The 25,567-nt window shown below is 43.6% G+C and overlaps 1 protein-coding gene across 3 annotated transcripts in view; it reads right to left on the bottom strand.

Annotated features, from left to right (window-relative positions):
• Positions 1-9,977: 9,977 nt before the first annotated feature.
• NPNT (nephronectin) overlaps positions 9,978-25,567 on the bottom strand; it is a 75,577-nt gene continuing 59,987 nt past the window's right edge. For all 3 annotated transcript variants that reach the window (XM_046656272.1, XM_046656273.1, XM_046656274.1), the window contains 4 exons: positions 23,228-23,314; positions 22,648-22,746; positions 14,120-14,376; positions 9,978-12,717 (listed from right to left, as the gene is read on the bottom strand). In XM_046656272.1, the coding sequence (XP_046512228.1) occupies positions 12,607-12,717; positions 14,120-14,376; positions 22,648-22,746; positions 23,228-23,314 (554 nt within the window). In that variant the 3' untranslated portion in view covers positions 9,978-12,606. The remainder of the gene's footprint in view (positions 12,718-14,119; positions 14,377-22,647; positions 22,747-23,227; positions 23,315-25,567) is intronic.

Here is a 25,567-nt window from a genome sequence, read left to right as displayed (position 1 = left end):
ACTTTATGTCAAAGAAAAGTGGCAGAAATTCTGCAACAAGAACTTATAAATCCACCTAGATTCACCGAATGTTAACACTCTGCCTTATTTGCTTTATCTCTTTCTCCCTATATATTCGTATTTCTGTTATTGTTGTTGAACTTTTAGAGAGGGAGTTTTGAATTTTATGTTTTATGGGTCTGTCTTCATTAATCTGTGCCTGAAATTTGTTTCCCACAAGGTGAAAACCATCGTGGAGTTTTCAGCTGCATTTGAAACCTCCTCCACTTAACTTTTCAAAAGGCTTGTAGAAGATCTCTTTGCAATTGTGCTTTTGGATTTCAAGACTGGCCCTGCCCCTTTCAATATGCCCTTTAAAAAGTCACTTAATCTTTCTCAAGCTCAGTTGTCCCATCTGCCGTGGGAGGCAATTACATCTACGTCCTTGTGTTACAGTGAGGATTAAATTAAATACCATGGCAGGCACTTTGTAAACTAAATTTTCCGTGTAATCCAAAATGTTATTATTCACAGAACCAACGAAATAACATTGACTCAGATTCTCCTAATTAGGAATTGGCCCTAAAACCACGTCGAACCCCTCTAGGGTACCGGCGGTGCGTGCACAGGGCTGGCGTCTGCAGGGGCTCCCTAAACCATCCGCGAAGGCCACAGCTCTGTCTGCCGTCCAGACCCACCGTCTCTAAAGCGCAGGTTCTCAGACGTTCGCGTCAGAACCCCGCAGGGCTGTTAGACCCAGGCTGCGGGCCCCGCCCCAGACCGGGATCCACCGGGTCTGCGGTGGTCCAGGATCTGCATCTCTCGCAAGCTCCCTGGTGATGCTGAGCTGCTGGTTCCAGGACCACACTTGGAGAACCGGCTGCTCCAAGGCTGGGCAGGCTGGTTTCCGCGGGGCGCCCACGGGGGAGAAAGCGAGGCTCTACGGGAAAGCTTCGTGCTCTGCAGTGGCGCTCCGCCGCCTCCACAGGCACGCGAGTCACCCGGGGCTCTTGTTGTAAGCGGCTTTTGCATCACGAGGTGTGAGCCGGCTCGCTGGTCTGCTCTGGAAGCGCACAGGTGATGCGGATGTGCTGGGTCCTGACCAGACTTCCGCTAACAAGGCTGAAAAGTTCAGCTCGTGGTCACGCATTTGATTTCTATTAAAAAAGAAAAACAACAGGCTGTTCCCTGTTCCTAAATATTCCAAGCTTCCTGCTCTCAGTTGCCTGCTCTTCAGACGACTTGGACCACGAGTCCAACACTGCAAGAACCAAGGTATGTTTTGTTTTAATTACCTGATTTAGTAACAGATTTGAAAGAGCTTATAAAAGTACATACATTACAAAAAGAGAACTGAAGAAGTTCAGCTCTGCATTCATGGCTCTTCCTTCCCTGCCCGAGAGAAAAAGCCGTTTCACGAGCTGGGACGGGGCAGTGCTGTTGACCCATGGTTTAAAATGCCTTGTGAGTTAAATCATCATTCTCTCTCTTAACTCCAGACAGAAACATGTCACCCCAACTATTTTGCATTTTTGATTGGTGTGGGACGAAGGCAAGAACAGTTTCAGAGGCAGAACTGTTAGAATTTGGCGAAAGGCACTGAAGGATTGGTGTCACCTAAGTCACTCTTTCTAGATAGTGGGCAGAAAATGGGAGGAGATAGTAAGGAAATTTTTAGTCTCAAACCAGCATTCCCCACCCCCCCCCCCCGAGAGCTTGCTATACCACAGATTGCTGGACTCCACCTCCAGGGTTTCTGCCTCCATAGGTCAGACAAGGAGCCCGAGAGTTTACCGTCCTAATCTGTGCCCAGTGCTGAGACTGCCGGGTTGCGGACCACTCTTGGGAAAGCCTTGAGTGAGAACCACTGATGTAGACCAGGCTTTCTCGCCTCGGCACTGCATACGTTTTAGGCCAGATAATTGTTGTTGTGCGGGGCTGTCTAAGATGTTTAGTAACATATCTGGCCTCCACCCTAGATGCCAGGAGCACCCCCAAGGTGTGACAACCAAAAACTTTTCTAGGCATGGCCAAAAGTCCCCTGAGGGTCAAAATTGCCCCCACCTGGAAACCACTGCTATGGATAATTCAACACATCTGAGAAGACTGTCTACAAGCGGGTCCAGAAGCCCCGGGCGGGCTTGGTCTGGAAGATGAAGATGTGTGTGAAACAGTGGGACAGAGCCTGCAGGATAGGAATCTATGCTCTTTGAAATTACATTACCAGATTGTGAGTGAGGGCTCAATTTTTAGCTTTTGATGAATTTACTCCAGGAAATCAACTTGGAACTAACCTCCACTATAATTCCAGGTTGCTTTCAGCTTTCAGCATCCTGGAGCCTTGAAACGCATTTCTGGCAAATTATCCCCCATTCACGGGTGTTCCTTTGCCTTCTGAAATGTAGGCTTCCTGGACTGCCGCCTCACTTCCACTGTGACTTCTTATTTTGAAGGCCCTGCCCACTGTCAGACAAAGCGATGCTCTGGACCGGGTTTAAAAGTTCCATGCCCAAAACCTTTGTTTTGTTTTCTTCTTTGTGTCTTGTAAGCAGCATATAGTTGAGTCTTGCTTTTTTATCCAATCTGACAATCTCTCCCTTTTCACTGGAGTGTTTACACCATTTTTATATAATATGATTATTTTTTAAATCTACCAACTTGCTCTTTGTTTTCTGATTGTCCTATCTGTTTATTGTTCTTTCTCCTTTTCTCTGCTACGTTATTTGAAAATTTAAAAAATATTTTATTAAGATGAAATGCCTCTGGCGTAAAATTACCTATTTTGAAATGAACAATTCAGTGGTATTTACGACAAAGTATCATGCAACAGCTACCTCTATTTAGTTCCAAAACATGTTAATCACCCCAAATAAACCTCTCACCCATTAACCAGTTACTCTCCATTCTCCCTCTGGCAACCACCAATCTACTTTGTGTTTCCAGTGATTTACCTATTCTGGATATTTCCTATCGGTGGAATCGTCGAATATGTGCCTTTGTGTCGGACTCCTTTCTCTTAGCATAATGTTTTTGAGGTTCATTCACATCGTAACATGTAACAACAGTACTTCATTCCATTTTATGGCTGATTAATATTTCATGTATGGATGCACCATAATTTGCTTATCTATTCATCTGTTAATGGGCATTGTGGCTATTTCCACCTTTTGCCTGTTGTGAGTACGGCTGCTACTGTGTACGAGTATTTGTTTAACTACCTGTTTTCAGTATTTCGGGTGTATACCTCGGAGTGAAATATCTGGGTCATAGGGTAATTCTCTGTTTAACTTTTTGAGAAATTGCCAAGCTATTTTCCATAATGGCTGTGCCATCTTACATTCCCACCAGCAATATCCAATTTCTCTACATCCTTACCAACACTTGTTACTTTCCATTTTCTTGATTATCACCATCTTAGTGGGTGTGAAGTCATACCACATTGTGGTTTTAATTTGCATTTAATTTGCATTCCCCATTGACTAGCTATGCTGAGCATTTTTTCATGTGCTTATTGACCATTCATATAGATTTCTCTTTTTTTGAGAAATGTCTATTCAAATCCTTTACCCATTTTTTAATTGAGTCATTTGTCTTGTTGAGTTATAAAAGTTCTTTACTTATTCTGGATACCAGACCCTTAGGAGATATGCAATTTGCAAATATTTTATCCCATTCTGTGGGTTGTCTTTTCACTCTCTAGATTGTGTCCTTTAATGCACAAAATGTTTTAATTTTCATGAAGTCATTTTATCTATTTTTTCTTTTGTTACTCATGCTTTTAGTGTTATAGCTGAGAATCTGTTGCCAAATCAGAAGGTCAAGAAAGTTTTCTTGTATGTTTTCTTCTCTGAGTTTTATAGTTTTAGCTCTTACGTTGATCAGTTTTGGTATATGGTTTGAGGTATGGATCCCACTTTATTCTTTTGCATGTGGATATCCAGTTGTCTCAGCACCATTTGTTGAATAGGCCATCCTTTTCCTGTTGAATGGTCTTGGCACACTGGTCAAAAAGCAATGACCACCTGTATGGGTTTATTTCTGGATTCTCGAATTTATTCCGTTGGTCCATATGTCTAGCCTTATACCAGTACCGCATTGTTTTAAGGGCTTTCTAGTAAGTTTTGAAAATGGGAAGTGTGAATCCTCCGACTTTGTTCTTCTTCTTCAAGATTATTTTGCCTCCTCAGGGCTCCTTGAAATTCCATATTAATTTGAACATTGGCTTTCCAACTTCTTCAAGAAAGGTTGTTGGAATTTTGATAGAGATTGCACTGAATACATAGATCACTTTTGGTAGTATGCCATCTCAACAGCATTATGTCTTTTAATCCATAAACACAGGATGTCTTTCCACTTATTTAGGTCTTCTCACATTCTCTCAGCAATGATTTATGGTTTCTCGTATACAAGTCTTTCATCTCCTTGGTTAAATTTATTCTTAGTTGTTTTATTCTTTCAGATGCTATTATAAATGAAATTGTTTTATTTTCCTTTTCATATTGTTTGTTGCTAGTGCATAGAAAAACAACTGAGGTTTGTTTTTTAATTGAAGTATAATTGACGTATAACTTTATATTAGTTTCAAGTGTGCAACATAATGACTTGATATTTGTATATATTGTGAAGAGATCACCACAGTAAGTCCAGTTAACATATGTCATCATAGTTGCAAAAACTTTTTTCTTGGGATGAGTACTTTTAAGATTTACTCTCTTAGCAACTTTGAAATATACAATACGGTATTATTAACTATAGTCATTGTGCTGCACATTCCATCCCCAGGACTTGTCTATCTTGTAAGTGGAAATTTGACCTTTTGACCCCTTCACCCCTTTTGCCCATCACCCATCCCTGGCAACCACCAATTGCTTTCTGTATCCGTGAGCTTATTTTAGATTTCACATGTAAGTGGATCATATGGTATCTGTCTCTCTCTGTTCGATTTATTTCATTTAGAATACTGCCCTCCAGGTCCATGCATGTTGTTGCAAATGGCAAGATTTTATTCTTTTTACGGGTAAATAGTATTCCATTGTGTGTATGTATACATGTACATACACATACGTATGCGTACATACACACTGCATTTTCTTTATCCACCCATAGATGGACACTTAGTTTGCTTCCATATCTTGGCTATTATAAATAATGCTGCAATGACCATGGAGATGCATGTATCTTTTTGAGTTAGTATTTTCATTTTCTTTGGATAAATACCCAGAACTAGAATTGCTGGATCATATGGTAGTTCTATTTTTAATTTTTTGAGGAAACTCCATATAGTTTTCCATAGTGGCCGCACCAGTTTGCGTTCCCACCAACAGTGCACAAGGGCTCCCTGTTCTCCACATCCTCACCTTATTTCTTGTCTTTTTGATAATAGCCATTCTAACAGGTGTGAGGTGATATCTCATTGTGGTTTTGATTTGCATTTCCCTGATTTAAAAAATTGAGTTTTTAGTGTTAATCTTTTAATCTGCAACTAGTGAATTTGTTTACTAGTTCTAGGAGCTTTTTTGTGGATTCATTAGGATCATGTCCTGCAAATAGAGTTTTACTTCTTCCTTTAAAGTTTTTTCTTATCTAATTGCTTTAGCTAGAACAGTAAAATGTTGAATGACTGGTTTTCTTATTTTGAACCACTTTTGCATTCATGGCATAAATCACACTTAGTCATAATGTATAATCCTTTTTATATGCTAGGTATTCTATTTACTAGTGTCTTATTGAGGATTTTTATCCCTATATTCATAAGGGATATTGGTGACAAGGGTTATTTTCTTTTCTTGTGATCTCTTTATCTAGCTTTGTTATCAGAGTAATACTGGCCTCATAGAATGAGTTAGGAAATGTTCCCTCATCTTCTATTTCTTAGAAGAGTTTGAGAAGGATTGATGCTAATTCTTCTTTAAATTTTGGTAGAATTCTGGTCCTAGACTTTTCCTTGTAGGGAGGTTTTGTTGCTGCTTCAGTCTCTCTCTCTTTTTTTTTTTTTTAAAGATTTTATTTTTCCTTTTTCTCCCCAAAGCCCCCTGGTACATAGTTGTGTACTTTTAGTTGTGGGTCCTTCTAGCTGCGCCGTGTGGGACGCTGCCTCAGCATGGCCTGATGAGTGGTGCCATGTCTGTGCCCAGGATTTGAACCAGCGAAACTGTGGGCCGCTGTAGCAGAGCGCACAAACTTAACCACTCGGCCACGCGGCCGGCCCCTGATTCAGTCTCTTTACTTGTCACACATAGTTGAAATTTTCTGTTTCTTCTAGTGTTATTTTTGGTAATTTGTTTGTTTCTAGGAATTTGTGCATTTCATCTAGGTTATCTAATTTGTTAGCATGTAATTGTTCATAGTATTCTCATATAATCCTTTTTATTTCTGTAAGATTGGTAGTAACATCCCCACTTACATTTCTGGCTTTAGTTATTTGTGTCCACTCTCTTTTTTTTCTTTGTTAGTCTAGATAAAGGTTTTTTAAATTTTGTTGATTCCTTCAAAGAACCAATTTTTCATTTTGTTGATTCTCTGTGTTTTTTCCCCTTTCTCTAGTTCATTTATCTTCACTGGAATTTTTATTTTATTCCTTCTATTAGCTTTGGGTTTAATTTGCACTTGTTTTTCTAGTTCCTTAACATAAATTTAGGGTATTGATTTGGGATCTTCCTTTTTAATATTTACTGGTGTTTACTGCTATAAATCCCCCTGAGCACTGCCTTTGCTGCATCCCGTGTTCATGGAAGGGAAGGTTTAATATTGTTAAGATGGCAATAATCTCCAAACCGTTGTATTCACTGCTCTCACAGAGTGAGTCGGGAAGTGTCTCCTCCTCCATGTTACTGGGGAGTTGATGAGGAGTTGGCGTTCGTTCTTCTTACACATTTGGTAGATTTCACCACTGCAGCTATCTGGGCATTGACTTTCTGTTGTGGAAAGCTTTTGTTTATTATTTCAATCTATTTACTTACAATTGGTCTATTCAGGTTTTCTGTTTCTTCTTGATTGAGTTTCAGTAGTTTGTGTCTTTCTAAGACTCTGCCCGTGTCATCTAGGTTATGCAATTTATTGGCATAAAGTTGTTCATAGTATTCCCTTATAATTCTTTGTATTTCTGTAAGCCCAGTGAGGCTGTCCCCTCTTTTATTCCTGATTTTATGGTCTCTTTTGCTGGTTCAGGCAAGCTAAGTGTTCATAAATTTTTGTTCATCTTTTCCCAAAACCAACTTTTAGTTTCATTGATTTTGCTGGGTTTTTTGTTGTTGTTCTTTCATTTTTTTTCTGCTTTAATCTTTCTTAGAGTCATGTGCTGCGTAAGGATGTATCGGTCAACAATGGGCTGCATATATGATGGTGGCCCCATAAGATTAATACTATATAGCCTGGGTGTGTAGCAGGCTATACCATCTAGGTTTGTGTAAGTGCACTCTATGATATTGGCACAGTGATGAAATTGCCTACTGACGCATTTCTCAGAACACATCCCTGTCATTAAGCAATGCATGACTGTATTGCCTACCTCCTGCTTACTTTGATTTTTCTGCTCATTTTCTAGTTTTATAAGATTGAAGTTTAGATTATTGATTTGAAAGCTTTCTTCTTTTTTAATATAGGCATTTATAAATACAGATTTCCCTGTAAGCAATGCTTTAGCTGTATCCTATAAGTTTTGGCATATTGTATTTTCATTCTATTAATCTCAAAATATCTCTCCACTTCCCTGTGATTTCTTCTTTCAGCCATTCGTCATTTATGAGCATGTTGTTTAATTTCCACATATTTGTGAATTTCCCCAATTTCTGTTACTGATTTCTAATTTCATTCCATTGTGATGGAACAATATATTTTGTATAATTTCAATCCTTTTAAATTTATTGAGACTTGTTTTATAGCTTAACTTATGGTCTATCAAGATCTCTATGCACTCAAGGAATGTGTATTCCCGTGTTGTTGGGTGGAGTGTTCGATAGACGCATGTTGGGTCCTGTTGGTTTATAGGAGTTTTCAAGTCTTCTGTTTTCTTGTTGATCTTGTGTCTAGTTGTTTTATCCGTATTGAAGCTTTATCCTGTTTCTCAGACTGCATAATCTCAGCTGGCCCATCTTCAAGTTGACTGATTCTTCCTCCAGCTCAAATCTGCTGTTGAATACCTTCGTGATGGTAGTTATTTTATCCAGAATTTTCTTCTTCTTCTCCAGAAAGCCCCCCAGTACATAGTTGTATGTCCTTCTGGTTGTGCTATATGGGACGCTGCCTCAGTGTGGCCTGACGAGCGGTGCTATGTGTGTGCCCAGGATCCAAACCTGTGAAACCTTGAGCCGCAGAAGCAGAGAGTGCAAACTTAACCACTCGGCCACAGGGCCAGCCCCCAGAATTTTTTCTTTTAAAATAGTATTTGTCCATTTATTTCCTCTATTAGTTGGAGACCCAAAAGTTTTTTGAAAGAGAAATTATACTTGAACATAGTGAATTTTTGTGAATGTAGATCTTGCAACCATGGACGTCTAGGCCGCCCGACAGTGAATGTCAACCAAGGCCCCAGACCCCTCAGTGTATTATCATTAAGACCTTGTCACTCAGATTGGGGCCCTACAACCAGCAACATGGCATCACCGGGGAGCTGGTTAGAAATGCAGACTCTCAAGCTCCATCCCAGATCCACCAAGATAGAAGTTGCATCTTAAGATCTCCAGGTGATTCTCATGACCGTTAAAGTTTGAAAATCAGTGGGCGAAGGTCCTGGAACCCGCCACACTTTCAGAGCCTTCAAGGTACCACATGCCACTTTTCAGAATAGCAATTTTTCATTTGCTGATATGACTTTAATAAACGTCCATCTTCCTCTCTACACTGAGGAGAAGTCTGTTTACTGTTGCACCCAAGAGTCACGCACAGAGCAAGTGCCGTAAAATCCGTCAGGTGAATCCGTGAGCTGGAGGCTGGATCTCCATACTTACCTGCTTCCTCCAACCCCCAACCTCAAATAGAACTCAGAAGAGGTTTAACTTCTTAACTACCATCCTCAGAAAACCTGAGCTCTCTCAGATGTCCTAGGGATGATTAGGCAGGATCTCAGAGATAAGGAAACTGTAGTTTTTTACCTTTTGCTTAAAGTATGTATTACCCAAAATGTGAGTCTCCCAGGTACTAAGGATTCTCTTACTGGAAAGGAAGTATTGGAAAGAAAGAAACCTTTGGCATATTCTTTCTAATTCTGCAAGAGGACTTTTAATCCTGTGTGACTTCACTAACTTTGTGTCCTTATAGTTGTTTTCTCCCTCAGGAAAGGTTATTGGGGCGCCAGCCCCATGGCTGAGTGGTTAAGTTGGTGTGCTCCACTTCAGTGGCCCAGGGTTTCGCCAATTCAGATCCTAGGCACAGACCTACACACTGCTCATCAGGCCACGCTGAGGTGGTGTCCCACATAGAAGAGCTAGAGTGACCTACAACTAGGATATACAACTATGTGCTGGGGCTGTGGGGAGGGGACAAAAAAGAGGAAGATCGGCAACAGACGTTAGCTCAGTGTCAACCTTCCTCACCAAAAAAAAAAGGCATTAGTGGGGCCGGCCGTGGCATAGTGGTTGGGTCTAAAAAGAAAAAGTTATTGGAATATGAGTAAAACGTCATAAATTAACAAAATCAACTAGTAAAAAAGACTTTTCACTTATAATTCAGATATATTTATACATTTATTTATAGCTTATCCTGTCGTTCCATCAAAGGATTTGAGGCAAATGTTTACACCTAAATGAGATATCACACACCTAGAGCATATGCTGAGGTGCACGTGCTGTGATCTTCTGCTCTCTTGGCCTGCCCGTGCTGATGAAGAGGCTCGTATTTGTAACCTAGAAAGCACGATGCTGTGAGCAACGTCCCTGTCCCCAGGCTTCCACGCTGTAAAGGGGGTCTGCAATGGATGGCTTTTGTGAAACATCAAACGTCTCAATATTCTTCTCCCAATTAAAACAGACAAAATACCCTCAAAACAACAAGAAACTGACAACTGATATTAAGTGTTTTATTTACAAAGAATTATTTTTATTTGGCTGTTTGGAAAATCACTAACATTTTTCACTTTAGAAAACATTAAATAATAAACAAGATGTCATACAGTACTTTGGATAACTTCTTCCATCAGTTTAGTGCAATGTATTATTGGCACCTAAAAGTGAAATTCTCAATTATTTTCCCCTTTCTTCTTCAGTCCTGCAGTTAAATGACCAAAAAGGAAGTGAGTCACTAACCATGGATCTAAGGCCATATCTTCTGGCCCCTGCGCAAAGGCCCACTGATTTATAGTCCCCCTCCTGCCTGCCTCCACTAAGTCAAATGACAAAAGATATTCTATTGTACCTATTGTTCAAAAACCCTTCCTATGTTGTGGACGCTGGGAGATTCCAGTGATAAGAGAAACAGTTATACCGATTGGGTGAAGGGCAGGCCCTGGCAGAGGCGTTGGGATGGCCTGTTTATCAGTAGCCACATTAAGCCGTCACACATGTTGCAGAGAGAATGTACCAGACAAAACTCTCTCAGCTGTGTTCTTTGCTATGGTCTCTTTAAAAATCTGAAATATCATCCACTGAGCAGATAAAAGGGTTACAACTTTACCAAGAAAAAAAAATACACGCTACCACAGTAGGACATTACTGAGATACTAATATCTGTCCATCATACTCTCTTTTGGAATAAATAGTATTTTTATTTTTGCATTATCTTTTAATACTGCTGGGTTTGCCATGAAGGGAGAGACATCTCCGTGGGCTCAGCATTTCGTGGGCTTTCCCCTTTGATCCCTCTCCACAGGAGGCCAAGCAAGCAGTGCCCGCATTAGATCCTGGCCTCATCCAAATTACTTAGTTCAGGAGATTGTCATTACATAGTAATAGGACACAAACACCTTTGGGGAAATTCTGTAATCTGTTACTCTACCTTTAGGTAAGAACATCGTTAGCCATCTTAAATAGACAAATTTTTTTAAAGCATCAAAAAAAAAAAAACACCAAAAACCAAAGAATCACTTTTTTTTTAACAAAGGATTCAAATTTAACAACTGTCCCTGCTGGGACATGCTCCCTCGCCCTCCAGCCTCAGCCTGCTTCCTCTGGTGCTATTTTCAGTGCATGTGGAGAGCATGGGGCACTGTGCTCTATCCCCACCCTGCACACACTGGAAAACCAGCAATGGTTTGCCCTCAGTCTTCTCTTCTCCGGGCAAACGCTCTCAGTTCCTTTAATTTGTCATCACAGATCTTTTTTTTTTCCAACCCTTTAATCATCTTTGTGATTCCTGGCAAAAACAGCAGAAAGTATTTTGATTACTTAATCAGAAAAGAAAAAAGCTTTGGGAGTAAGCTGACTGTTGAGTCATGTGTTGTTTTAATGTGAAGGCAACGTCTGCAGGGTGGAGATGCAGTCGGGGGTTCATGCATCTCAGCATCCCGGTCTCCTCCGGCTGTGCGGGTGTGTATGCATCCCGCTGCAGCACGGCCAGCACCTCACAGCGGGACTGGGCTCCCATCCCCTCCTGACGCGAGAGCACATCAGTTATGAGCTGGGTCTGCCTACACTTAGACGGACTTAAAAATTAGTACGGAAATCTGTTTCCACGGAGCTTCCCTCACGCGTCCCCTCACCTGCTTCCATACAGAACCTTCACTTCTACAGAGCTGCCTGTGGTTTGCCAGAGAGAGCCATGTTGTTATGGTAAAAGCTGTTGGTTTTAAAGTGTGACCTGAAACAGTGAGGGTTTTATATGTTAACTGCAGTTTCTTGTCCACCAGTATGGTTTACTATCCTTCAGATGATCAAACTCAAAGGCCATGAAAAATTCATCCCCCTACTGGCCCCTCCACATCATCACCACAACCTGACGCCTCCCCTAATTTTCTCTTGGTGCCGACACAAGGTCATGGAACTGGATGACATGCCACTGTGTATTTTTTTAATTCAAGCGATTACAAGCTGCCTTTCCCTTGCAACTAGAGTCTGTGAATATTAGGGACACGTAACTACTTAATAGCACATTTACACAAAACACACTACTACTAACAACAGATTACGTGTCCACTCTACATAACTGTCTTTAAAAGAAAAATACAGATAACAAGAATAAATGCACCTTGCTACGTTACATGCCCTTCTTTACAAAGTGAATGGCAGTAAGTCAGAGTTCAGGTCAGGCCAGAACTAACAGTGAAGAGGAGAAACCAATTTCACACACACATTGTACAACTACATCAGGGAGGCCAGTTCTACTCATGGTACAACACTGAACAGATGACAGGATGGCCATTTGCACAGATTTCTTTTGAAAACTTCTCCCACAATCTGCTACAAAGAACACCTTGTAACCAGGGTGAAGGATGGTGTAGGTCATACGTGTCGAGGCCTTCCTAAGAGACAGGAGGGCAGGTAACACTCACAGGTGGTGGGCTGTGTCTACAGACGCCCTTTACTTCAAGGAGAGTGTCACTGTTCACTGAGATTGCACAAAAGCAGGCCAGCAAGACGCGGGTCACCCCCCAGACTTTCTCCTGACCCACTGACCACTCTTCTCCTGGCCTGATAAGAGGGAGGAGAGGACAGGAGGTGAGGATGGGAAGAGAGGAGAGAGGAACGCGGGAGCCCATTGCTAGTTGTGGGGTTGCTCCCGTTCTTCAGAGCAGTGGCCTTTTCTCAAGCTCACATCATCCAGTGCGATCTCCCCAGTGTGCCCGCGCCTTTTTTCACCTTTGAAGATGACCTAAGGAGAGAATGCACACACTGGTCAAGCCTCCTCTGCCCTTTCCAGTGCCCCTTATTTAGCAAAATAAAGGCAAACTTCCCCAAAACTAAATAGCAAACTCACTTAACAGAAGGAGAGACTAGAACAAGGCTGCCAGGGTCACCTGAGCTTGCCTTTTGGTAGAAATCTGAATCATCAGGAAACTTCATCAGGCCACATTACTGAGAATCAGTTATTCTTTAAGAAGCCATTTAAACTATAGACTCCTTCAATTTGGGAATGCTTATGAAGTGGACACTTCTGTCAAAGAGTCCAAGGTTGGAAGTAAAGAGTGTGGTGGAGTAGAAAGTGCCGAAACAAAGAGGCAACAACCTGAAGGACCATAATGGTGCGCCTGGCTCAGATGCGTCCTGGTTCCTGGTCTGGGTTGATGGGGCTGCTGCGTAAAATGGGCGGGAACCACCCAGCATAATCCAGCCGCAGCTGTTCTACCCACGTGAAGACGGCTCACTCACTATTTGTGATTTTACCTTCTGTAGAGCATCCTTGCTCCTTTAAAAACAAAAACCTTTCTATGCTTGAAACTATTTGAAATGATTTATCTTGTTTTATTTCTCCAAGCAATATAACCATTAAAAATTTAAGAAAAATCCAAAGAGTAAAACAAAATCCCAGACTGATAAAAGCTGTATTAATGGAGTCTATCCTTTTTAAAGTAGTTTCTGGAAACTATAGCTATAGGCATAGATGCAGAATTTCTTAATAGCAACCATTTTGGAGGCATCAACATAAAGAAGACCCTTTCTCCAAATACATTCCTTACTTTGGGGGCTGTTATAGATCATTTTATTGCTACCCAAGACTTGATTACTTAAGATAAAATTTGTGCATTCAATCAAAGCTTTCCCATATCCTGTCCTGAATGGAATAGTTTCCAAGCATATTGTTCTCGGTTCCCACCCCAGGCTGCTTAACTGTGATCTCGGAAGGAAAGGAAAAACATTAGACTTTAAAGAAGCATTTCAAAAGAGAAAGAAGAAACACTTCCAGGTAACTCACGGTGGTAAAAGCGTGAAGGCCTGAGTCAAAGGAAAAGGAAACGCAGGTACTGTTCAGCTCGCCACCCTGCCCTTTAAAGTTTCTGTGGATTAACTTAAAATTTTTTTTTTAATTCCTAATTTTGTTCCCTTAAAAATAGAGGATTTCCCCCCGGTGGGGAGAGCGGTGGTGGTCACAGGTTGCAGTGAGGAAGGAATGAAGAAGCAACGAGGGATCCTGGAAAGAGGCGGTGAGCGGAGTCCTCGTGCCCGGTTCAACACCGTCCTCTGCGCGTTCACAAAGAGCAGGCTCTGCCCAGCAGACCCAGAGGCCCCTCGGAAAGGACCCCGTCCAGGTCCTGCCGCCTTGGGGTCCTACTTACGCTCTTGACGTCAGCCCCGCGCAAGGTGATGTGCGTCCGCCTCCAGCCGCCGCCGCCGTTCCTTCCCCACAGGGCCGCCGCGTGCGCCCCGTGTCTGCGCGCCAACACCTGCAGCGAGCCGGAGTGCAGCCCGGCCACCCGGTGCCTGAAGGACAGGCACAGGGCCCCCGGGCGCGCCAGGGGCCCCAGAGGGAGCACCAGGCGGGCGGCCCTGCCCCCGGGGCCTTTGGCGTCCGGGACGGTCAGATACTGTCCACCTGGAAGGGAAGAGCAGGCTGTGTGTCCGGGCCAGCATCCCTCTCCGGCACAAACGGCAGGGAGAGCGGTTTCACGGGTTTCGCTCTAAGAAACGTCAAACGACGACAGTCATTTGTAAAGAATTCCAGACTGCTGAAGGAGAAGAACGTGACTTACTCTGCGGTTGTCTTAAATTCTATGGTTTTGTTTACAGAAAACGCTCGCTCTGTCCATGGAAGGCGCAGGTTATGCCAAGGACACGCGATCATCACTAATCCTAACGCTGAACGCTGTGGCGGCATGCGCTGGGACACGGGCACAGAAACTCACCCCCACCCCCACCCACCCACCCACCGCCTCCTCACGGCTCAGAGGATGTCACACTGCCTGCGGGTGTGCTCGTTGGCTCTAAGCTGCCAGGGAGAATGTGCTTTGTGGATCATTAACCTTGCGACACTAGAACAGCTGGCGAGTTAAAGGGCACTAGATGTTTCCTCTCCCTCTACTTCTTACTTTTAAAAATCTCTAGAGAGAGAGGAGTCCTTTAGAAGAACCGGAGTTGGCCTGGTTTCTCTCACTGCAGCACGCCCAGCCTCAGGGAGACGCAGAGGTCTCCTGGAGCCGCTCCGCGTCGTCCCGGAGCACCAACTTTATTCGGAGGTAAGTAATTGAAGACATTTTTGTGCTAAATCCATGACATGACCGACAACGATATGTAAATTTTCTATTACATACATATGAGCACAAGACGTTACTCAACCTTTGCTCCGGACAGGTGGCTTTGCTGATGTCCTCAGGCCCCTGGGCTACAGGTGCTTCCCCATTAGAGGAACCGCAATGGAGGGGAGACGGGCTCAGCGGCGCTGGCGGAGGCCGCTTCTCCGGGGGGAAAGCTGCGCGCAGCCGTCTGAACTCAGCCCAGGTACAGACGGCGCCCCCTCGGCTGCCGCAGCGCGGCCAGCTGAGCAACACGTGTGCTCCAACACTGACGGGGCCACAGGAAAAATGTGGGCAACACTGCACCCACGGATGTGGCGGGAGGAACCCCACTTGATTTCCAGTGAAAAGATAAACCACCATTTCTTGTTTATACCTAATCCGTACAAGACACGATAAGGGTTGGGATGTCCTCCTCCTCTTCAGGCGACGTCTCTCCCAAGTAACCCCCTGAGCTGTCATAGGACCAAACAGGTGCTTTCTGTGCACTAACAACATGCCACGCTCTGCGGCAACCGCCCTCTGGGGAGCATCTCATCTAACGCTGCTACCAAGCCCTCGAAGTGAACACCTCTTAGGCTTGTTTTTGGGAAGCTGAGGCCTAGAAGGGCGAAGTCACCCAAGGTGTCACCCAGCCAGGAAGTGGCAGAATAGTGGTTTGAGGTCAGAACTGCCTGACCCCCTCTTCAGCATCTGCTGCTCCCAGACCAGATTCACTGGTTTACTGTTTCTCTCCCAAACCAGCATTCCTCGCATATGTAGGTGTTTAATGCCGTTTGTTGAATAAATGATGTTCTAAGAATACAGCAAAAAACTGCAGGAAAAATACGTCCTTGACTCATGTACTTGACTCACCGAAAACACACGCATACACAATATTTCCTTATCCTCCTTCTGCCCCCAGGCCCCTAAATTAATGCAAACAATATTTTGGGCCAAAATATTTAGATGGATTTTAAATGTCTCCCTGTAAGTGAGCTTTTGAATCATCACAGGTATTTTCGTTAAGAACAAGATATAAGGTTATTACAGTTAACCTGCAAGTTTTAAGAAAACAAGATTAAGCCCTGTGGAATGTAGCTTTCAATTTACAGAGTAACATAATGTCCATTACTTTACCTGTTAACCGTGAGGTCAAAGGAAATGAGGGGAGTTTGCAGTGATGTGGTTTCTATTTTGGGGCCTGGCTGAGAAACTAGCCCAGCTATACCTAAGATAATGATGGTCTGCTGGTATTTACTCCTAAGTGCAAATAGCTTAATTTTTTTCTTATAAAAGAAGTGGTGTGGGGCTGGCCCGGTGGTGCAGTGGTTAAGTGTGCATGTTCCACTTTGGCTGCCTGGGATTTGCCAGTTTGGATCCCGGGTGCAGATGTGGCACCGCTCTGCACGCCATGCTGTGGTAGGCGTCCCACATATAGAGTAGAGGAAGATGGGCATGGATGTTAGCTCAGGGCCAGTCTTCCTCAGCGAAAAGAGAGGATTGGCAGCAGTTAGCTCAGGGCTAATCTTCCTCAAAAAAAACAAACAAAAAAAGAAGTGGTGCATGCACATAGGAAAAAAGATACAATAGAAAAGCATAAAGAGTTTAAATAAACCATAATCCCCAAACCCAAAGATAACTAACATTGTGATTTCTGAACTTTTCCTATGTAAATGCACAGACAAAAATGCACATGAATATGAAGATTTTTCTCAGTGTTATAAAACTTTTTTCAATAAATATGTCACAGCCAGTTTTCTATGTCAACATTTTTCACAGATGCAAGTATACCATTAATAATTTAACCAATTTCTTGTTGAAGAATATGTAAGTTGTCTCCAAATTTTCGTTTTAAGATAAAAATACCATAAAATACTAAGACAAGCAAAAAAAAAAAATATTTGCACACGTGAAAAAGGGCCAAGTTTCCTCTTTTTTTAAAGATTGACACCTGAGCTGACAACTGTTGCCAATCTTCTTTTCTTCCTTCTTCTTCTCCCCAAAGCCCCCAGTACACAGTTGTATATTCTAGTTGTGACTGCCTCTGGTTGCGCTATGTGGGACGCCGCCTCAGCGTGGCCTGATGAGTGGTGCCAGGTCCATGCCCAGGTTCCGAACCAGGAAACCCTGGGCCGCAGAAGCGGCGCGCATGAATTTAACCACTCGGCCACAGGGCTGGCCCCCCCAAGTTTCCTTTTTACATAAAGAACTTTTACAAATCAATAATAAAAAGAACACAAAAGAAAAATGAAAGGGATCACAGAAAAAATGACTTTAAATATATGAAAAGATGGTCAACTTTTCACAATAAAAGAAATGTTAATAGGTGACGAGGCATCTCATTTTAGTTAAGTGTGGCAAAGATAAAATAGTTTAATATCTATGTTGGGGATAGTTCTTAAGTATTGTCAGTGGGAGCATAAGTTGCTCCAACCCTTATAAAGGGCAAGTCAGTAAAATCTATCAAAATTCAAAATGCAAATTCCCTTTGACCCAGAAATTATTCACCTAGGAATTTATCCTCCAGATATATTCAAACATATATGAACCCGTCCAAGGTTACTCGCTGCAGCCTCGTCTGAACTAGCAAGAGGCTGGAGACCTGAATGTCCCTCAGTGGATGCTGGCTGATGCACTGTGCACAGGTGAGGAGAGGTGGAGGGAGCGCCGTGCGTGAGAGTGAGGGTGCTGTGGGTCCTGACGGGGGACAATCTCCAAGGGCAATGGCGAATACTATCTTAATGGTAACTCCGGGCTTTAGGTACGTTTGGTAGATACTACTGATTACGCCATTTAAGTAACTAGCTCAAGGCCAAAGCTAGTAAGTGATGCTGGGTTTCAGCCCAGGCATTCTGGCTTCAAAGTCCTTGTTCTTTGTGTTAACATTTAAGATAATACCGTTGAGTGAGAAAAGCCCGATACAGAAAAGGGTGCTGCTGTGCAGAACATATTTCTGGAAAGGTAACTGAGAAACTGGGGAGGGCAACTGGGGGCCCGGGCTGGGAGGCGGCTTTTATTTTCAAGGTTGATTTATTTTTCCATTTACGTGTACTTCAAAATAAGGTTTTTAATGCTGCACTAGACATACTTGTATGTGTGCGCTGGCATATTCATTATGCATTTAAGTGAATTCCTTGAAGCCATCAGCAGCAGACAGCACTGGTCAGTTGCCTTTAACCCCAGAAGCCAGGGTTCCAGGGGAAGGGCCCCAGGTCCAGCCTGTATGTCCTCAGCCCACAGCTACACCATGCATCACCATGTCTGGGGGCAGCACGATTTTCCATTCCTGAGAGGAATGTATTGCTCTCACTATATCACAATTAAATTCAAGACTGATTGTGATGAACAAAACTGAATGAGCACCAGCAAGGGCAGCTAGCGTGTGCACTTATTTTGCAGCTGTTTCTCAAGGTTGTAAGTTTATTTACTAAGGGTTTTCTTAGAGATATTAGCATATAAGAATATTTGAAAATCTGGATCTTGGATAAAAATGCACAACATTAAAATCAGTCACAACTGGAAACCCAAACATGTTCCTTTATAAATGGTATAATCTATAGAGAAACAACTCAACAATTAGTTTGGTAATTAGGTAATACACAGAAATTTCTTAAATTGCTTATATTCTTCTCTGGCCTCTGCATGCAATGCACACGCACACATACATACACACAATTCCACTGGACCTTCCTAGAAGAAAACTAGGCAAGAGAAAGTAAGCTTTATTCCTTTTTTTCCACCAGCTTAGGGCTAGAATTCCCCAACACATGTTGCAGAGCCCCGCCTGCAGCTGGCCCTGACAGAGGCCGTGCACTCCTGCCCCTTCTTTCAGCTCTCTGCATCCTTTGGTCTCCCGATCCGTTCTCCTGGCTAGAACCCTGCCACCCACCGATCTCTTTGGAATTACCCAGGACATACCATTCTGAGTCAGAGGCTCAGAGCCCCTGTAAGAGGTTTTCTAATCCAACCCTTTTCCACTGCTCAAAACAACATCAAGCCACATGTCACCCAGTCGAACACCTCCACCGACAAAGAGCTCCCTACTTCCATGTGACAAATAGAAATGACAAGCAGTGGGATATATTGGAGCATATGAGGAAGCCAGCTGGTGTAAACCTAATTCGGCCTGCCTTTGTTTTTCCAAAAGGGCCTGACATGGCCATTGAGCACACATTGTATATCTCCTTAAGCATTTCCTATGTCCCAAAGACAAGCACAAATGCCCTTAAGATAAAGGTGCAAATTCCCCCACCTTGGCATTTCCTTAAGGATAAGCATCATTCCTTAGGCTAGGAACTGATTGCTGTGCTCACCTGTGACCACCCAGCTTGAGACAACAGACCTGCCACCCTGCTGTGTCCACCGAGACAGCAGACCTACCTGCGGTTTCCATCAATCGCTGTGCCGACAGAGCAGTCTCGAGACTATTGTAAAAGGGACATTTCAGTCATATGTGAAACATCCTCTTAGGGGGTATATAACCACTCTGTACACCCGACTTCTTTGGTGCCCTTTCTTCTTTGGGAAGAAAGGCCCCAGGCCATGGTCCTCACATTTTAGCTCAGAATAAACTCACCAAAATTTTCATTAGATTGGTTATGGATTATGTGCGTCAACACATGTCAGCCTGATCTCTTTTTAGACAGCTCTGACTATAGGGAAGTTCCTTCTGAGAGTGAACAAAAATCCAGCTCCCTGTGGGTTTCACCTACTGATCCGACTTCTCATCCCCTTGTGGTCACAGAACAACTGTGAGAGATGTTGTCGTTCAAGTATTTGAAAAGCAGCTGCCCCATTATTTCTTCTCCAGGCTCAGCACTCTGGTTTCTCCATCTGTGGAAATCCAGGTCATTCTCTCCTAAGCGAGCTACACTTCTCTCTATTCTTCTCAGACTAGAAAGAACCCACCAAGGTGTATTTTCCATTCTGGAAAACATACCATATTTCTATGGAACTGACCCAACTCTTTGGCAGCCATGACACAGGGTTCACACCCTGATTTCACTGCCCACTAACACTGAAGTCTCTCACCTCCTGCTAAGTCGCATCTCCCCTCCCACAGCTGCGTAGTTGGTTTCCAGACCATGAGCCATACCTTGTACGCATCCCCACAGCGTGACCACTGAGCTAACCTCCGGAAGCTGGTTGTGTCGGCACACACGGTCACTCCTCCTCTGGCTCAGAGTCATCCACAGTTTGGTTAGTATGCCTTCAATATCCAAGTCTGACATCCAGTTCATTCAAGTTGTCGGTAAACACCCAGAGCAACCCCAGAAGAGCATGCCTCCGGGGTCAGAGCCAATCGCCAGGAGTTACCCAGTCACCCAGGCGACCACTTGTTTCCATCTGTTCTGTACTATCACAGCCAAATGACCATGTCAAACTTTTCTGTCTACTATTCTAATTTCAAATCTTCTCATTTTTCTATGGGAGGCCAAGTTGAATATGTGATGAATAATAGTCTTGAAAAGTGCTAAATTGGTTTTAAAATATAGTATTTAAATTCTAAAACTCAAGTATTTTACATAGACTGTCTACACAGAAGTGTAGTGAATTCTTCTGTGTTCAGCGTGAATTGCTCTCTCCAGTGTACCTCACTTGAAAGAGTTATTCATTGTGACCACAACCATTATTCACACATGGCCTCTAAAACTCCCTCCTCTGCACCAGACTCCCTTCGGTCAGCGTCCGTCAGATCTGAGACCTGAGGTAGCCCCAGACTAACGCTGCAGATGCTCTGGGCCCTGGACGCCTGCGAGGCTGAGCCCCAGACTAACGCTGCAGATGCTCTGGGCCCTGGACGCCTGCGAGGCTGAGCCCCAGACTAATGCTGCAGATGCTCTGGGCCCTGGACCCCTGCGAGGCTGAGCCCCAGACTAACGCTGCAGATGCTCTGGGCCCTGGACACCTGGGAGGCTGCCTAGGTGGCACAGGGAGGCCTGGGCATGAAGCCACAGTTTAGCTCTTGGCGTTAGGAAATGCAGGTGGCCTTCTGGGCCTCAGTATGTCCTTCGTGAAATAACACTACCTGCTTCACAGGGTGGAGAAGAGGGTCAAATAAAATTAGTGAGATGATAAGTGAGTCAGGACTACAGTAGGTTTAAATAATGTTGGTTTCTCTCTCATTCACGAGGATCTGTGACATTCATAATAACGTTGTCCTGCTCAGAGTTAACTTCAATTATGACAGGGTGAACACAGGAATGAGAGGGACTGTACAGTGTGTGTGTCTGGCATTAAAATTATTATGTAGCTAAAATAAATCTAAAAACCTATTTGAATTTATGGACTATTCATATTTTTTAAAGCTCACCTCAAATTTTCATTTTTAACTATCTGTAATATTCCAATCTTACGGGATCTAATGAATTTATTTTTGGACTAATTCTTTAAGACCTTGCTACTCAAAATGTGCATCAAGGACTGTAGCTTTCCCCAGGGAACTGTGATAAATGCACCAAAATCTGCACTGTCACCAGGTCCAGATGCTGTGCATGCACACGGACCTCTGAGAAGAACTGGTTTAACAGGGCACATCCTCTCTCAGCCAGCTTCTGTGAGTTTGTGCTCTATCTACATACCTGGAATGGTATTTAAGAACTAGGCTTTTAAAATAAATAACATACTTTTTTTCCAGGTCTTGTAGCTTTCATTCTTAAGTCTGGAATCAGGAGCATAAAAAGCAAAAAAGAAACCAAACTCCTCACCCTTCCACTAAGCTGGCCTCGCCCATAAAGATTTAATTGCAGAGGGGAGGGGAAAACCCCAATAACATGTACCTTTGCTTTCTGAAACAAGATGACAAAACATCTTGTCAGCACTAAAACTTTAGATTAATAGCAAGTGTGCGATTTAAAAGTCTGATAATTTTCCAAGGGATTATGTCTAAATCCACCCCTCTAATAAGAATCTTGTGTTTATAGCTAATTTCTCCAGCATCCAAGTTGGATTGAAATTTTCTTTTTTTTTTTTTTGTGAGGAAGATTGGCCCTGAGCTAACACCTCTGCCAATCTTCCTCTACCTTGTATGTGGGACACCACCACAGCATGGCTTGATGAGCAGTGCCTAGGTCCGCACCCAGGATCCAAACCCACAAACCCTGGGCTGCTGAAGTAGAGCATGTGATCTTAACCACTGGGCAACCAGGGTGGCCCAGATTGAAATTTTTTTCAGAGAGGTGTTCACAACTTCACAGCAATTTCACTGTCTCCTTCTACATCTCAAATCTTAAAAAACAGGACATAATTGAGAAAACAACCAGGGACACCACCATGGCTGATGGACTGCTATATTACTCCTTTTATGCTTGGGGATGGGGCACTACAAATAACTTGAAAATTACGTGTTAGAATGAGTGTAAATGTTTCATTTACCAAGCTTTTTGAGAGAAATTAGCTGGCCTTTTAATGAACTACTCGTTTCCCCATAATATAATTCTAGTTGATAACTAATAAATTCAGTTCACTTTAAGAAATGGAATACGAATGCTGGACGAGTCTTTCTTTGCCCTCCTTGTTAAGTAAACACAGAGCTGTGTCACAGCTACTTATGGGCAGAACGAGGCCCTGAGACAGCGGGATAACTGGATTACCTGCTGGATCCCTCACGGGTTGCCAGTGCCCATCACGGTCCTTCTCCCTGATCCATCCACAGAGCCCATGGTCAAAATTACAGCTGTGCATCAGAACACCTGCAGGAAAACGGCCAGAAAGGTGAGCAGACCCCAGCCAACAACAACAGAAACGAATTCGTGCCCAGGGTCTCTGTGCACCCAGCGCTCTATCCCCATTCACTATCCCCCCAGAGCTTCTCTCACGAGCTCAAAGGGAAAGCTCACGGATCCTTTCTCAGCACGGCTGTGTGTGTGCTCAGCTGTAGAAACAGAACACGCATGTTGCCAAATCATGACCTTGTTACATCCTCACTCATAAAAGAGGACTTCCTCCTCACAGTTTAAATGCTGCTTTAATGCATTTTTTAAAAAGAAGATGACGATTCATAATTATTTTTGCTCAACTGATTTAACTACAGAGGAAACCAAGTTGTAAAAAAACAAAATGATGTATTTTCCCAGATGTAAGCAAACAATCTACAATTTAAAAGTTATTTTCATGAAATGGAGGGAAACAATAAAATGTCATCATAATGGTACCAAGAACGTAAGCATCTACCTGGATCATCCTTTGCTTCATCATCGGCGCTGACTCCTCTTTCAATTTCAAATATTTCAAACAAGTCATTTGAAGGCTGGCGTGGAACTGCGGGAGAGAGAGGCTATGTTTTGTTCTGATGAGCTATTGACAAAGAGGCATTATTACCTTTAACGGGGGGCAGGGGAAAGACCTCGGCGTTTCACTCATCTGGAAGAATCCAAAATATTAATTACATTTCACAAGAAGACTCATGACATTTTTTTCTGTGGTGACTTTAACATTTACCTGGGTACAATTTTTAAAAAATGGTTTTCCGAAGTTTCTAAAATTCACCATCAAAGTACATTAAAAAGTCTTCATCTGAAAAACACCTTTTACAAGAGCTACCAATTTCTAGCAAAATATTCATCTCTATGCGATTCTAAAGTTCGCCTCTATGAAGGGTACATCATGAACTCTAAATTGAGGCTGTTCTAATGGGAAGAGCAAGTGCAGGGAACAGCGGACGGTGTGACCGCAGCATCGACTCCTCTCCGGGACCTCTGCCCACGCTGCACTGTCTCTGGGTTTCCCCCGTGGCCTCCCCTGTTTCCGAGGGCTCCTGGCTCCTTTAGGATCAAATCCAAACCCGTGGTGCAGTACTCGCAACCCACCCCCAAACGCACAGCACCATCCGGACCTGCCGTCCTCCTCAGGCCCAGACAGTCCCCAGCCTGGGATGCTCACCTTCTCGCTAATTAACCTGACAAACACTCCTCGCTGAGGACCCAGCTAAAGCCCACAGTGGGGAACACTCTCAGGCCCAGGTGAGTTAGCTTCGTCTCCCTACACTCAGAAGGCTCATGTTTACAACCTCTGCTACACTCTTTCATAGAGAAGTGCAGCTATCTACACACTCGTGTGTCTGTCCCTCTGCTGTCTCTGAGGTCCTGGAGGACATCGGTCACATTTTATTCATGTGGCATTTCCAGGGCTTGACCTGTGACAGGCACTCAGTAAGTGTTCACTGAACAAATGTGAAGATCCTGTCAGAAACCCATGTACTTTGTCAGGCCTTTTCCGCAAATGAAACAAGTGGGACAGAGCTTAAGAATCCACTCAAAAAATGGATTCATTTAAATCATTAGTTATTTATTCCATGTGTATTTGATTGCCACCCACATTCCCAGCACCAGGGGAGGCCGGGAGACAGGGTGAAGGGGTAAACAAGCCCGACAGGACCTGGCCTTCAGGAAGCCTGCATCCCAAGGGGAGAGCGGACATTAAACACGGATCAACATGACAATTCCAAGTTCTGACAAGGCCAGGAGGGACAAACACAGGTGACGTCGTGGAGAGTAGCTGAGAGGGGCACTGGGAATGGGGGTGGTGGCAAGGGGAATTCTTGGCCCAAGACCAGGGTATACTCCCTGTCTTTGCCAGAACTTAAATTAATGAGCTCTATTTTTATAAGGCAGGGAGTAAAAGCTGTCGAACACTAAGGAGCAGACATCAGTCAAAAGGGCTCTCTTTCAACAATGTTCCTACTATGTTTAACAAGAATTTTCTTAAGTAACAATCTCATAATATTCACACTGATTTTTTTAGCTTACTGCTTTTGACATTTTTTCCTTTTTGTTTCAAAAGCCCAAACAGTGAAGCCCGTTCCCCTTTCCCCTACCCCCCCCGGGAGCCCCCCCCCCCCCCCCCCCCCCCCCCCCCAGAGGGACGAAGGACAGATGCTCAACACACAGGATCCAGGACGCCCTCCTTTACACCCCAGTGACTGACAGCTCTGCCGTCCAATCACAGCTTCCCTGCCCTCACATGGGGCTCTGAGAGGGAGTCTGCTCTTACTAGAAATATCATAAAGTTGTAGGCAAGCATGCTTCATTTCTCATGACATAGAGAAAGTTAAAAAAAAAAAATCTCTATAGAACAATCACATTTTGGTTCCCTTCTCTTGCTGTAATTACACAATTTATCTCTGGCCTGGAATAGCTCAAATCTTGCAGTACCGTATTTCAGGGGCATTATGGCAGTTTGTCAGCCCCCTTTTCCAGATGAAGGATGGTCAAATGGTAAATAGAGCCTGAGTGTGGAGGGGGAGGATCTCCCCAAGGTTTCCTGGCACAGGGGGCCTGTTTTATGAAGGGAGCTCAAGAAGGGCCTGTCTGAGGAAGCACCATGTAGACCCAGAGGAGATGGGAAGAACGTGGAACTTTCTACGCAAAAAGCAAAGTGATGGGACGGGGGAGAGGGAGTGCTTCAGGCAGCAACTACAAAGAAAGTGCACAGAACACAGAGAATGGAGTTCACGGTGTCTGGAGGATGCTGGAGAAAGCGGTAGGGCATGAGGTTTAAGAGAAAGGAAGGGAC

Source organism: Equus quagga, chromosome 3 (genome assembly GCF_021613505.1).
Source record: "Equus quagga isolate Etosha38 chromosome 3, UCLA_HA_Equagga_1.0, whole genome shotgun sequence".
NCBI lineage: Eukaryota > Metazoa > Chordata > Mammalia > Perissodactyla > Equidae > Equus > Equus quagga.
This window is presented reverse-complemented; position numbering and strand designations above follow the sequence as displayed.